Consider the following 13,392-nt stretch of genomic DNA (forward strand, 5'->3'; position numbering starts at 1 on the left):
AACCATGTTGACACCCAATTTGATTAATGAGAGTCAAAGTTTCCATTGAAGTGGTTAAGAATTCTGACATGTGAAACTCAAGCGCAAGATTAACGTTGAGAAATCTCAATACTCAAAATCTAGTCTGATCTTCAACGTGCAAGTTTTAATCCCCCTATGATTTTCAATCCCTATATTAACCGATAGCCCGCAAACACTAATAAATGTAAGAAATCTTCAAGAGTCACCTTTCCTAAGTCATAGCTATAAATCTTGTAGCGATGTAGCTTGGCTTCCAAAATCCTCGTTGTAACTTTTCTCATACAAAATGACACTCCTGTTTTAGAAAAATTCTAAATAAAGAATCGAAGTGTTCTTATTTTCTCAAATAAGGACATAAAATAGACCTTATTTAAATAAGAGCATGCAATGATTGTTTAAGATAAGGGCCCACCATCGACGATTCGATTGGCTAAATATTTCAACCGATCAAAGGCATTTTCATCTAATTACAATTTTGATTTTAAATTATTTTTTATTCTTTTCTTTTTCTTTTTTTCACTCTTCTATTTTTTGTTCCCTTTTCAAAGAGGGCCAGGCTCAATGACCCTTACCGACCACTAGTAAGGGTTGGCATGAGCTCGACCATCTTTGCTAGCTGTTATTAAGGGTCCATGAGGGCCTACAAGCCCTCGCTAGATTAGATGAGAATCGGCCTCACTTGGGGCCAACGAGGGTTCGGTGACCTTCACTAGCCACGATGAGGGCCAATCTCGCCGATGATCGCGAGGGCAACCTGGTCCCAGGCCTCGGCCACCAATGAATAAGAAAGAAAATCCAAAAAAATTTTAAAAAGAAGAAGATAAATGACTTAAATGCCATTGACCAACCAAAAGTCAAGCCATTTTTGAATTACGAATAGTGAGGCCCTCTTTGAAATAAGATTTATTTCAAACTTTTATTTGAAAATATTGACACTTTAAGTCATTATTTGGAATAAGGTTTACTTCAAATCTTTATTTGAGAAAATGAAAATACTTTAAATCATTATTTGAAATTTTCCCCTAATTCTATATATATGGTGTGTTTTTGCTACAATTTTTGTCACGATATATCTCTAATTTTGAATAACTATTTAGCAATAGAAAAATTCCTTACTTGATAAGAAATTAAAATACCAAATATCCTCCTTTTCATTTTTTCATAAATTAACTCGGAGTATACATAGAGAAATCCTTAATAATTTCAAGTTTTCAGATTAATTAAATCATTGAGTTTCTATCATGTCATCCATCTTCCAATAAGTACTTCTTATAGGAAGTTTCATTTTTATTTCTTGCAACTTAAATTTTTGAAAAATATATTTTTTCAATTTTTTGAGGTCTGTCATTGGAAAATTTGCCTAATTTCATTTTCGATCATCGATATGCCATCAATAAATATCATGATAAATGAATTTCCTCTCCTTGAAGTAAATAGGGAATACTAATAATAAATAGTCAACAATTGTTAACATCTGAGAAATTAAAAGGGGAAGAACAAGAAGAACAAGAAGAAGATCCGTTAGGTTTTCCATTTCTTGCGTTTCGAGCATTCCGTCACTCGCTGCTTCTTCTCTCTCTCTCGATCTCTATCCAACCCTCGAGCCGAGCTGCACCGCGGTATCGCGGCCTCCGACCACCGCCGCATCCACGCCGCCGGGCCACCTCGGCGTTCTGCAGCAGCGCCGCCTCTCTCTCCGCCGCCTCCGATCACCCCCCGAAACCCTAGGTCCCTCGCTTCGGTTCTCCGGGATTGCTTGAAGATGGACGAGGACCAGGAAATGGAGAGGTTCGGGATGGACAACGATTACGACGACGGGCAGTGGATCGACGGGGAGTTCTACTACCGGCAGCGGAGGGAGAAGCGCGCGCAGACCAAGGACGACGCGCTCTACGGCGTCTTCGCGTCGGGGGACTCCGATTCGGACTACGACGACTCCTCCAAGAGGAAGCGGAGGAAGAACAGGGACCTCCATGGTAAGGCCGATCTGTCGAAGCCCGTGAATTTCGTGTCCACCGGCACGGTCATGCCGAACAGAGAGATTGATGAGAATTCGAAGACAGAGAATGAGGATGACGAGTCCGCTGACGTGGATGAGGATAGGCCGGGCTTGGGGGTTGGTGCTGGGGTGGGTTTGGGGTTTAAGAAGCGGGACGATGGTTTCGATGAGAATGGCGAGGAGGAGGATGGTTTCTTGCCGACGGCATTTGGGCGGAAGATCAAGGAGGGAGCGGAGAGGAGGAGAGAGCAATCGAAATTGGAGAAGAAAGCGCAGCAAGGTGGGGCTAAGAGGGATTCTTATGAATCGGGGAACGTGGGCGGCTTCGAGAAGTACACCAAGGGAATTGGAATGAAGTTGCTCGAGAAAATGGGTTACAGAGGGGGTGGTCTTGGGAAGAACCAGCAGGGGATTGTGGCACCCGTTGAAGCAAAGTTGCGTCCTAAGAATATGGGTATGGGTTTCAACGACTACAAAGAAACTCCTGCAAAGGCGCCTGTTGCCTCATTGGAGCCAGAGGAAAAGAAGCCATTACCCGATGTGCCTGGTAAGGAGAAGCTTTGGTCTAAGCAAATGAAGAGGGCAACACTGAAAAACAAAGCGAAATATATTACAGCAGAAGAGCTGTTGGCGAAGAAGCAGGAACAGGGTGTTGAAGTTGTGCAAAAGGTACTTGACATGCGCGGACCTCAGGTTAGGGTATTAGCAAACTTGGAGAATCTGAATGCGGAAGAGAAGGCGAGGGAGAGTGATGTTCCTATGCCCGAGCTCCAGCACAATATAAGGTTGATTGTGGACCTGGCTGAGTTGGATATTCAGAAGATCGATAGGGATCTGAGGAATGAGAAGGAGACAGCTCTGAGCTTGCAAGAGGAAAAAGAGAAGTTGCAAGCTGAGGCAGAACTCCAGAAGAAACAACTAAATAACGTGAAGGAGATAATGAATACACTAGGCCAGATTGAGGAGGAAAAGTCGATGGGAACATTGACGTTAGACTTGCTAGCCAATTCTTTTGGTGACATGCTAAGAAGGTTTCCTGATGATTATAAACTTTGCAACTTATCCTGCATTGCTTGCTCATTTGCACTCCCTCTGTTTATCAGAGTATTTCAGGGATGGGATCCTCTTCGAATCCCTCACATGGGTTGGAAGTTGTTTCAAGGTGGAAATCTCTATTGCAAGGACAGGAATGTCTTGATATATGGGATTTGGGATCCCCTTATACCCAGTTGGTTTCAGAAGTTGTCTTGCCTGCTGTGAGAATATCAGGCATTAACACTTGGGAGGCAAGGGATCCAGAACCAATGCTTCATTTCCTCGAGACATGGGAAAAATTGTTGCCTTCTTCTGTTCTGCAGTCTATACTGAACATGGTTGTTATGCCAAAATTGTCGAGTGCCGTGGACTCGTGGGACCCCCGTCGAGAAACTGTTCCTATCCATGTCTGGGTGCATCCGTGGTTACCCTTGTTGGGACAAAAGTTGGAGGGCCACTATCAGATCATACGGTCAAAACTGAGTAATGTACTTCACGCCTGGCACCCGAGTGATGGCTCTGCGTACACCATATTGTCACCTTGGAAAACTGTGTTCGATTCTGCCAGTTGGGAGGATTTTATGCGCCGGTTTATCGTTCCAAAGTTGCAGCTTGTCCTCCAGGAGTTCCAGATAAACCCAGCTGATCAGAAGCTGGATCAGTTCAATTGGGTCATGTCTTGGGCCTCTGCTATCCCAATCCATCTCATGGTGGACTTGATGGAGAAGTTCTTTTTTGTTAAGTGGCTACAGGTGTTATATCACTGGTTGTGTTCTAACCCAGACTTCAATGAAGTTATGAACTGGTATCGAGGTTGGCGGAATCTTTTCCACAAGAGCTGCTAGCAAATGAGAGTATCAGATATCAGCTTAGAATTGGTCTAGACATGATGGACAATGCAGCTGAAGGCATGGAGGTTGCCCAACCTGGTGTTAAAGAAAACTTAAGTTATCATAGGGTCCTTGAGCAGAGGCAGTTTGAGGCTCAGCAGAAAGCAGCAGCTTATGCTCGACAACAAGCTGCTGTTGGTGCTGGTGGTACCTCTCATATGGATGCTGCCGGTGGAATGCCTGAGATGAAGCTAAAAGAAGTCATCGAGGCCTATGCGCAGCAGCATGAGTTGCTATTCAAGCCTAAACCTGGTCGGATGCACAATGGCCTTCAGATATATGGTTTTGGGAATGTGAGCATCATTGTGGACTCTATTAATCAGAAGGTATTTGCCCAAAACGAGGAAGCATGGTCTTTGGTATCTCTTGAGGATCTGCTGAAGATGCATTACAGTTCACTGGCAAAGAGACGTTAGATGATAAATTCTTTGAATACCCACTGGTTGGAGCATTGTAGGTCAGTGAGGTTGTAAATATTATGCAGAGGAAATCAAAGTTAGTCTTCTAGCTTTTCTGTCAAATTCGTGATCTTGTTATCTCATGTGAAATCGCAATGGCAATTTTCATGGACATTAACGTGACAATGTAACACAGTTTTATTTTTGACATTTGAAACAATGTTTTAGGAGATAATTGAAGTGTCGCTGAGCTTGAATGAAGTAATTAGAGGTCTGAGACTTTTGCTTCTAGCATCTTATCCTTATGGAATAACCAACGTTTTAGTTATAGTGGTATATATTACTCATATTATGATGACATCTGACGATACCAGTAAGTCTACAGCAGCAGTATTGATGATTAGCCAGAAAATCCTCATCACCATTTATTTATTTGCCATAAATGTATGTTTGTATGTTCTTGGATACAGAGGCTAATATATCCAATACTCTGCTTTGACAATTTGCTTGGTTCATGGCCATAGAAGCCTTGATGTTGTGTGATTCATGTCTATCAAACTTTTGGTAGTCGATGTAAGAAAGTATGTTTGGATGCTTTTGTGGAGCTTCTGGTTCCATATTAATGCTTGTCGAAATATGCGAATTACTTGTAAGTTCCCTATGGCATCTAATAGCCCAATTAGTTGGTTCAGTACATATAGCACAGCCATATTTGATAAGTCTCCACAACGGTACAATGGTAGCATAATTGGATAAATAAGGATGGACTTTGGTCATACTTGACGCGTTATATTATTTTGGCCTCCCATGATGTTTGTTTCTTGTTGTTCCTATTGTGATAGTTTTGTGACTAAAACTACTTTGAAATGGTAATTCGGGAATTTATCCTCTGTGTGTGTGTGTGTGTGTGTGTGTGTCTTGGATCTCTTCTCTAGATATAAAGATAAATCTCAATTTCTCTCACATGATGGCAAATGCCCAGCAATTCGAGTTTTACTGCTATTATAGTCCAAATCCAGGTCAATCTCCATCATAAGTAGCTTGATTTGTTGAAGCTTATCCTGTTTGTTTCACCATACAGGCCAGGAAGTTATCTAAATATATCTATATTGACATTTAGAAATAGCTAGTACCGTCAGTTTGGAACAGGAATTCCAAAGGGCACTAGTGAGCTGCATCATTGGGAGCAAGCTTGTAGAGGAGTCGGTTTTCACTTTCTACTTGTCTTAAAGGCCTGCCAAATGCTTTACTTGAGCTCTTGCAGCTTTTCAAAAGCAAAGCTTCCAAAGCTCTCCCAGACACAGACTAGGAATTAGTTTGGTATAGTTGCAACTTTAGTGTAATTTTATTAAGATATGTAGGAACATTTCTGTTTGGCAACATTTCTTTTAAAGATGCAGTGCATGGAAACTGTGGGGCACCTTGCTGATAGCAACTGGGAGATCCTGCAGCAGGGGTGCCACAGTAGTATGGTATTTCAGACCATATAAGGTGACTATAGTTCCAAACCAACATTCTGGGATCTAAGAATTTGCTCATTATCAGTACATATGCATTCTAATCTCTCTTTCTTAACATCATGCAACGAAATGTGGGGACAAACAGGTTAGGTTTTTAGCATAGCTTGCTGCTTATGAAAAATATTGCCGGTTAGATGTCCAAGAACCTTTATTACTTCATGTGCTGTAATGCAGGAAATCTACTGTTGGGGCTTGCATTCTAGAATATAGAATTCAAATGGATGGAAGAGAATTTGAATGTGCATCAGTGAATTTGTTTTTGTCTATTTGTTTGACTCATTACATACTAGCGTTTGAATTAATCATTATAGTTTGATCTGTCTGTTGCTATCTTTCTACATAATATCATATATGTATCATTGGACTCAGCATTAGATTTGGCGAGAAATTATTTAAAAAGATCAATAGATGTGTGAAGTTGAGCAGATTTCCAGAGAGCAGGCAAGTTTCTTCCCAGCATTCTGCATATGCAATTTGTCTTGCAACCCTTTGCTTTTTGCACCTGTGAGTACATTTCTTGCACCCGTTGTTTTTTCCTTTCTGTTTTGTTGGCTAGAGTGTGATCTCACTTCTTTCCCTTCAGAGACATCAGTTGATTTGGCAGTTTTTGGACTTGTCTTTCTTTCAATTTTACATCTTCCAATGTGTTGTCCTGTTTCTTTCTGCATCAATATTTGCTTTGAGTATTTTTGGGTCTGATGACATGTATATTTTTTCCTCCAAACTAATTTACCGTCTTTAAGTAAAATTGAATCGTTATTCATGCATATCTTTCTTGGTAGATGGAAATTCTTACAGATTTTTTCCATTTGAACTGTCTTTTTGGATTTGCCCTTTCTACATTCTATCTTAGAAGGCATTTTGGCGAGTCTATGTTCTGATTTTGGTCTGTTATGTCATGATTCAAGCTTAGGAATGTGGAGTGTGTGTGTGGGTCTCTTTTGACTTTCCTTGCCCTATTATCAGATGGAATTTTGATGAGTGAATGTTCTGATTTTGGTCTGGTTAATGGAATTTTGATGAGTGTGTGTTCTGATTTTGGTCTGGTTATGGTGCAACTCAATATTCAGAAATTTGGAGTGCGTGCAAATGATTGGACTTAGATAACATAGCATGTCATCTTTAATTTTCATTAAAAGGTTGATTTTTTTTTTTTTTAATATAATGAATGTACATAGAATGAGCTGTGAAATGTGATTTAGTTTTTAGTGTAGTTGATTGATTAATACAATGTCACTGGGAAGTTACATTAACATGTGCATAAGAAATATTTGTTTGTAATCTGTTCAAAAGTTTCTAAGGTGGTTGCAATTAATGCTCCATTGAGGAATGCTTCCTAGAAACAATAAGCCACGGAGGACAAGGAGATTTCTTACTTCTGCCACTGCTGGATGAGGTTATGATTGACTTATGTGTTCTCTAGCTGTTCAACTGAACCTACTTTTGAGTACATCTTTCCAGAAAAGTATATCTTTGTTAATTATAGTCTCTTTCAGATGTGTAATATGATTATAATCTCGCCTTTTCTGTCGTTGTGAGATTTGTGGCATGGTTGACTGCTGCCCATTTTCTTACTTTCTGCTAAAAAAACCCTTCAAGAGGGTGGTGTCCTTCTTTTGTGTCATCTTTGAACTTTTCCCAGAAACAATCCCTTAGTTGTGGATCATTAATGGAGTCGAGTATCACAACATCTTCTACTCATCCTATATACTGTGTTGGAATACTGCAACAGTTGCATGAATTACCTAGACCTACATGAGAAATCTCTAAGTTGGTAATTAGTTGGTAATGGATTTAGTGTCTACGATTTGATAGTGTATACTTGATTGTTACCTTAGATAATTACTGCTCTCTCTAGATTGAACCAATTTTATGTTCTGAGAAACCATGTTGGTTGTATCTTGTATATGCAACCCTCTTCAAGGAATTTACTGGCCATGGTCTCCTGAGCACTTGGTTTTCTTATGCGAGATTCGAGCCCTGAGCACCCTTCTCAGAAAAGTCGAGAGTAGTATTGATTTGAAGTATGGTAATTTTGTTATGCAGATATTGATTTTTGTTTATATTAGCTATAGGACTAGGTTCAGATTATGATCATTGTTGCACTGGTCAGTTTTCCTTTCTTTGATTGGTTAAAGCTGGTCTACCTAATTAGCAGGAGTTAGGTCTTGGTGAAATGCAATATCTTATGCAAGTGTACCTAGTGGAACTCTGAGCCTCTGTTATTATCTTTTTATTATTTTTTTGAATTCTCTTAGGTTCTCCTTTAACTCCTGCATGAATCCTGGACTCCGTGGCAATTTGCCACATTTCCTCAGGAATTTGCACTTATGAGTGGCAAATAGTAAAACCACAAGCCTCGTGTTCATCCTGGGTGGAGGATTGAGGTTCTGCTCATAGCTGGAGATAAAGATGACAGCGCTTGGGAAGCATCGACCTTGGAAGCTCCTGCTTGTACTCATTTCTTGAAAGACTACAGTGGGGTATCCTTGTATACATGACATGCTATATTCTTGATTGACGCTGCCGCCTCCACACTGGTGTTCCTCATTTTGAACAATATGATTGCGTTGTATCATGACCTGTCAATCTAGTGTCGGCAGGTTGTAGAACTATAATTAAAATCCTCAACGACGGTTTAGAAGTTTGAAATTCTCAACAAGGGGTTTTCAGAACACAATTTGTTAAAAGTTTATCATCAACTAAAGGATGGAAGTGAAAATGATTGTTGCCTTTGTTGACACATTCTTTTATCACCTAAGTTGACGCATTTTGTACAACTAAAGAATCTGACCACAAGAAGCTGTTGGTATTCAATTTTTGTCACTGCAGCTATTTTACATGAATTGGTTGCTAAAACTGAAACCGGACAGACGCCATGGTATGGTAAGTCTCGCAAAATGCAACTTGCTGACATTGTTTTAACATTGGAAGGACAAAATTCTCTTCCTTGTTTGTCTTATATTATTTTCCTCATCAAGGAAGGCTAGCTCTCATGCACACCTTACGGCTGTACTTTCTCGTACATAAATGAGACGAAGGAGACCAAAGTCTCAACTAACAGTGTAGATGTAGACCTAGAAAGATGGGCTGGTGTAATTGGAATTGCAGGTGAATCCTATTTGGGTTTTGCGCCGTTCAGAGACCATTCGGTCTCCGTGGGCGGCAGAGTCTTCTCTCCTCCACCTCAAATGAAGGCTCTCTTCATGAAAGGCCAGGTCCCCAATCTTGTCCTTGAGTCCTTGCACTTGAACGGCACATAGTGGAAGAAGACCCTGAACCAGCTCGACCAGCTTCGCGTCCTCAGCCTCGAGGATAACTCCATCTAAACGGCAATGCCTTATCCAGCGGCTTACCCGCCTCAAGATCCTCGTACTTGCTGGGAACCGCATCTCCGATGAGATACTTGGCAATAAATGACCCCATGAAATTCTTTTCTTGAATATAATTATATTTTTTTTCTTTTAAATCCGGCACATATGCAAAATAAATGGTCTTCTATGGCAAATTTGGGGTCCGGCTGCCCATTACACGTAAAACAAAATGAATGGCCCAAATTGCACTGCCGTTCTCCTACCATAGTCCTTTGTTGTACATGGGAGAAACTTCAGTTCTGTACGGCTTATTCAGTCTGAAACTGGGACAGAGTAAAAGTAGGTCCTTGTGAGGTGTAGAGATGACGGGGACAATGATCTGAAGAGGAACGTACTTAGTAAGTTGGTTCGTGCAAGGACAAGTGGAATTGGTGTCGATTCTAACGTAAATTCAAGCTTAACGAGAGGCTAGTAGTGGCTGCTAATCCACCTGCAATTTTAGTGCGCAAGGCATCAAAATGGACATATGATAAGAGAAGATATAGATGCTCGCATTCCTTATGCTGGACTGCTCTGGGAAAGCTAATGAATTTGCCAGTGAGATTATTGACTCAGAAGTTACAATCCTTAAGCGCCTGTTTCAAAACCACGAAGATTGCCAAAGATGGGACGGTGGTTAAGGACTAAGGATAATAATGTCCCGAGAAGAATCTGTGACTGCCTTGTTATCAAGCTCTCTGAAGCAGGCCACACAAACTCACTCAATTTACTCTAATGTTTATTTCTCTGATTCTTCTTCCCTCCTAAAGTTGAGTTAACATTGCATGCGGCAAAAGGGTGTGATTGCCGTTGAAATCACAAGAACCTTTTTATTGGGTTGAATTGATTGCAATTACAGAAACTCTGCTTCACTTGTGGGTTTATTTCTGCACAATCACTTGAAAGGGATTGCACCTTTTACTCCAGAGCTTTGGCTCAAACAATATGTTAAATTGCACCAAACTGTTGCTGAATAATAAGCTGAGCACCTTCAACCAATCTCCTCAACACTTCCCCGGCAGGCAGAATCTCCTTGATAAGCCCTACGCCTTGTCCCGCGTACATTGCCATGCTCTCTATGTCGCCGGTGGTTGTTGAGTTTGGAACTGTCCCTGTAAGCGGTGAATCTGCTTCTCCTGTTCAAACGTAAGAAACAGACATTCTGCTAAGCTCTAAGGCTCGATCCAGTTACAGCAACAGCAATAATTTCTGGTTTCTAGCATGAGACAATCTTGCTATTAGACATCAAATCTTACCACTCCATGTACTGTTGATCGACCGATTATGGGCTGGTTCACCTCATTTTCATTGGGAGGAAGAGATCTCCAGTCATTGAAGAACGGTGTTTTCAGGACACGATGTGGTGCCCCCTGGCCACCGCGCCCTCCCAAAAATGTCTGTGTACTCTGTTTGGTCATACTCGACCAACTTCCTCTTTGTACAGAGGGTGTGCATTACTTTCTTCTGTAGCAAGAAATCTGCAAAGGAATAAAACATTGCAAGGTGATCAAATCAACTCCATTCCTGGTTTCCAACAATCAACCATAACAGGTAACGCAATAGAAGTCGGTTTACCTCACTCAGATCACTATCTAGCTCTAGATTTTGCTCATGCAACTCCAAGTAACTAGATTCTTTAATCAAATACCATGTGCCAGATGTCACAGATTATATTCTATTCTCTCGTCATAAGGATATCTTGGTTCTACCATTGACCTTTGAATTCCTTTTCTTTTGCTTCACAGTTTCTCAATGTGCAAGAGGCTCTTCAGCAAAATAAACTTTACGAATGATGCTTTATAGCAAAAATCAGAGCTAACAAACATTAATTTGCATTGATATTTCATAGGGATCTCACGATTCAGTCACTGCTATGGGAATCTTACATACCTAGTACCAATGCAGACACCTCTTGCACCAAGAGCTAAAGCTGCGACATAGCCACGTCCATCCACAATGGCCCCTGCAGCGATCACTGGTATATCTTTGTCACCAACTAGATCAACCACCCTCGGCACCAGGGTAATCAACGCATCCTGACAGATTTGAAAAGGACAGCAACATGGAAAGTAAATCCCAATAATCATCGATGACATTGTAAGGAATATGATGGACAATGCAAACCAACAAGATATTACAGAATAAGTTTATCTTCAGACCGCTTTCGTGCAATACCAAGTTCTACCAATTCTCCGACTCTCCCATTATTTGAATATCAAACACCGTAACATGTTTTACTATTTTAGTGGAAGATACTTATACGGTCACATCCAGAAGTTCTCTGATAAGAAAAGAGCACCGAGTCTAGAATGTTGACAATGTACTTTGAGTGAGCTTCAATGTGAAGTTTTCAAACTACTACCATTTTGTGGATATTAACTTACTTCCCATGGTGTAATTAGGGCCATTTACAAAGTTGAAGCAGAAGAGTATAGTATAATTAATCACAAAAAGGGTTGCTAATCGCCAAAGTTTCTTTAATCTAACAAAGCAGATTCCGATCCACAATGCAGACAGTAAAGAGAGCATCTAAATGTTTAGTTTCTACACAAATACCATTTATTGTAATGTTTCTAGCACAACCACTCATAGATGCTGGTGCAACCAATTCGGTGGATCAGCTAAATTATGATTGTACAGCCAAACAAAATTCTGTACCTGTCCAATGATATGTCCTCCGGCTTCACGCCCTTGGACAATGATCGCATCTACACCAACATTGATAGCCCTTCTTGCCTCTTCAAAGCTACCGACCTTAAGTTTTACAACAAGAAGTCATGAGGAATCAAATCAAATAGAATAGCAAAGATTGCCTATTAAAGAGAAGGTTACAAAGATCAATCACTCACTTGAGGCACAACTTTGACTCCGACTTGATGAGCTTCTTCGATGAGCTCTTTTGTACACTCGCCCCAGTAAAGCTGGAGTACATCTACCTTTTCATCAAGTATCACCTTCAGGTTTTCTTCATGGGAAATGCCAGAACAACACCTATCCCAAACGGCTTATCAGTCAAGGACCGGGTCTTCCTAATCAGCTCCCTCACATGATCCGGTGCCTCCTGAGCACATGCCGATTTCGAAGAAAAGCAAAATCACCATCCAAAAACATGGGAAAGACAAAAAGATAATGAATATGGATCGCTTGTCAAATTCTCATTTGAACTTCACTACGTCGCTTCACAACGTAACACTGTAAATTAGTCCTGCTACTAGCAGCATCACTCCTCAAGAACTAGTGCTGTTGTTAGGCCATCAATCTGTCCCCATTAAGGGGAAACAAGCAGTCTAAAATTTCCAGATCAGAGGTGACTAAAAGGACTAATGATGTGAAAATTTGGGAATGCATATGCTTTGGCAATGGAATATCTGATTTCCCTTTTGAATCCCCATGACAGTTCTGGGTCAAGATTAAAAACACCCAAGTCAAGAATCTCTCTCTCTCTCTCCCTCTCTCTCTCCTGCTTCAGGACATAACCCAACAACATACAAGACTCGACGAACCTCAGGCGCTTGGATCGAAGCTCAAAGCTCAAGGCGTGTTCGAAAAAAACATAGACGGAAAGCAGCGAGTGAGGGAGAAGCGTTACCCAGTCAGGAGCTCTGGGGAGGCCAAGGCCGCCGGCGTTGGGGCGGCGGCGGCGAGCTCCGGCCCCGAGATGTCCGGCCCCAGCGGCGCCTGCACGATCCCGTACTCGCAACCCAGTATCCCTCTCCACCCCATCTCCCTCTCCCTCTCTCTCTCTCTCTCTGCGAGAAAGAGGTTGGTCAATACCACCACCCCATCAAATCAATCTAATATAAAAGGGAGAGAGGAATGCGCATCAAGGCTGCTAGTAGTCAAGCGCAAGAGGACAAAAAGAGGGGCAAGTAGGAAGCAAGGCGATCTTCTCTTCTCTTCTTCTCTCTCTAGGATTCGCCTCAACTTTTTGTGCTTTATCGTGCGGCTCCGGACGTAAGCGATTCCGACATTTCTTGATTTTCAATTCCATACGTGGGAGCGTGTTGGAGCAGCAGGAGGTGTTTTTTCAAGGCCCGCCGCGTCCCACTTCCGCGTTAGTACTCGATTGAGTAATGCGCTTCGGGCCATTTCTAGAGGTTGTCAGGTATAGTACACTGCTCAAAAATATTTCTTCAATTTCGTTCATGATTACGAAAATTTGAGGCTTCTTTCTAT

The 13,392-nt window shown here is 41.4% G+C and overlaps 1 protein-coding gene and 1 pseudogene across 2 annotated transcripts; one reads left to right on the forward strand and one right to left on the reverse strand.

Moving 5' to 3' along the window:
• Window positions 1–1,481: 1,481 nt before the first annotated feature.
• Window positions 1,482–5,229, forward strand: LOC120295751 (septin and tuftelin-interacting protein 1 homolog 1-like). Its single transcript, XM_039317302.1, is given in 3 exon segments — window positions 1,482–3,143; window positions 3,146–3,871; window positions 3,874–5,229. Coding segments are annotated over 3 exon segments (2,574 nt in total). The 5' UTR covers window positions 1,482–1,783; the 3' UTR covers window positions 4,362–5,229.
• A 4,536-nt stretch (window positions 5,230–9,765) lies between these two features.
• On the reverse strand, window positions 9,766–12,956 carry LOC120286342 (annotated as a pseudogene). The gene is made up of 6 exons (XR_005552788.1): window positions 12,806–12,956; window positions 12,066–12,277; window positions 11,875–11,970; window positions 11,107–11,252; window positions 10,473–10,694; window positions 9,766–10,352 (listed from the first exon to the last, which is right to left on the reverse strand). The product of XR_005552788.1 is annotated as a probable nitronate monooxygenase (transcript).
• Between the last annotated feature and the right edge of the window lie 436 nt (window positions 12,957–13,392).

This window comes from Eucalyptus grandis, chromosome 7 (genome assembly GCF_016545825.1).
Source record: "Eucalyptus grandis isolate ANBG69807.140 chromosome 7, ASM1654582v1, whole genome shotgun sequence".
NCBI lineage: Eukaryota > Viridiplantae > Streptophyta > Magnoliopsida > Myrtales > Myrtaceae > Eucalyptus > Eucalyptus grandis.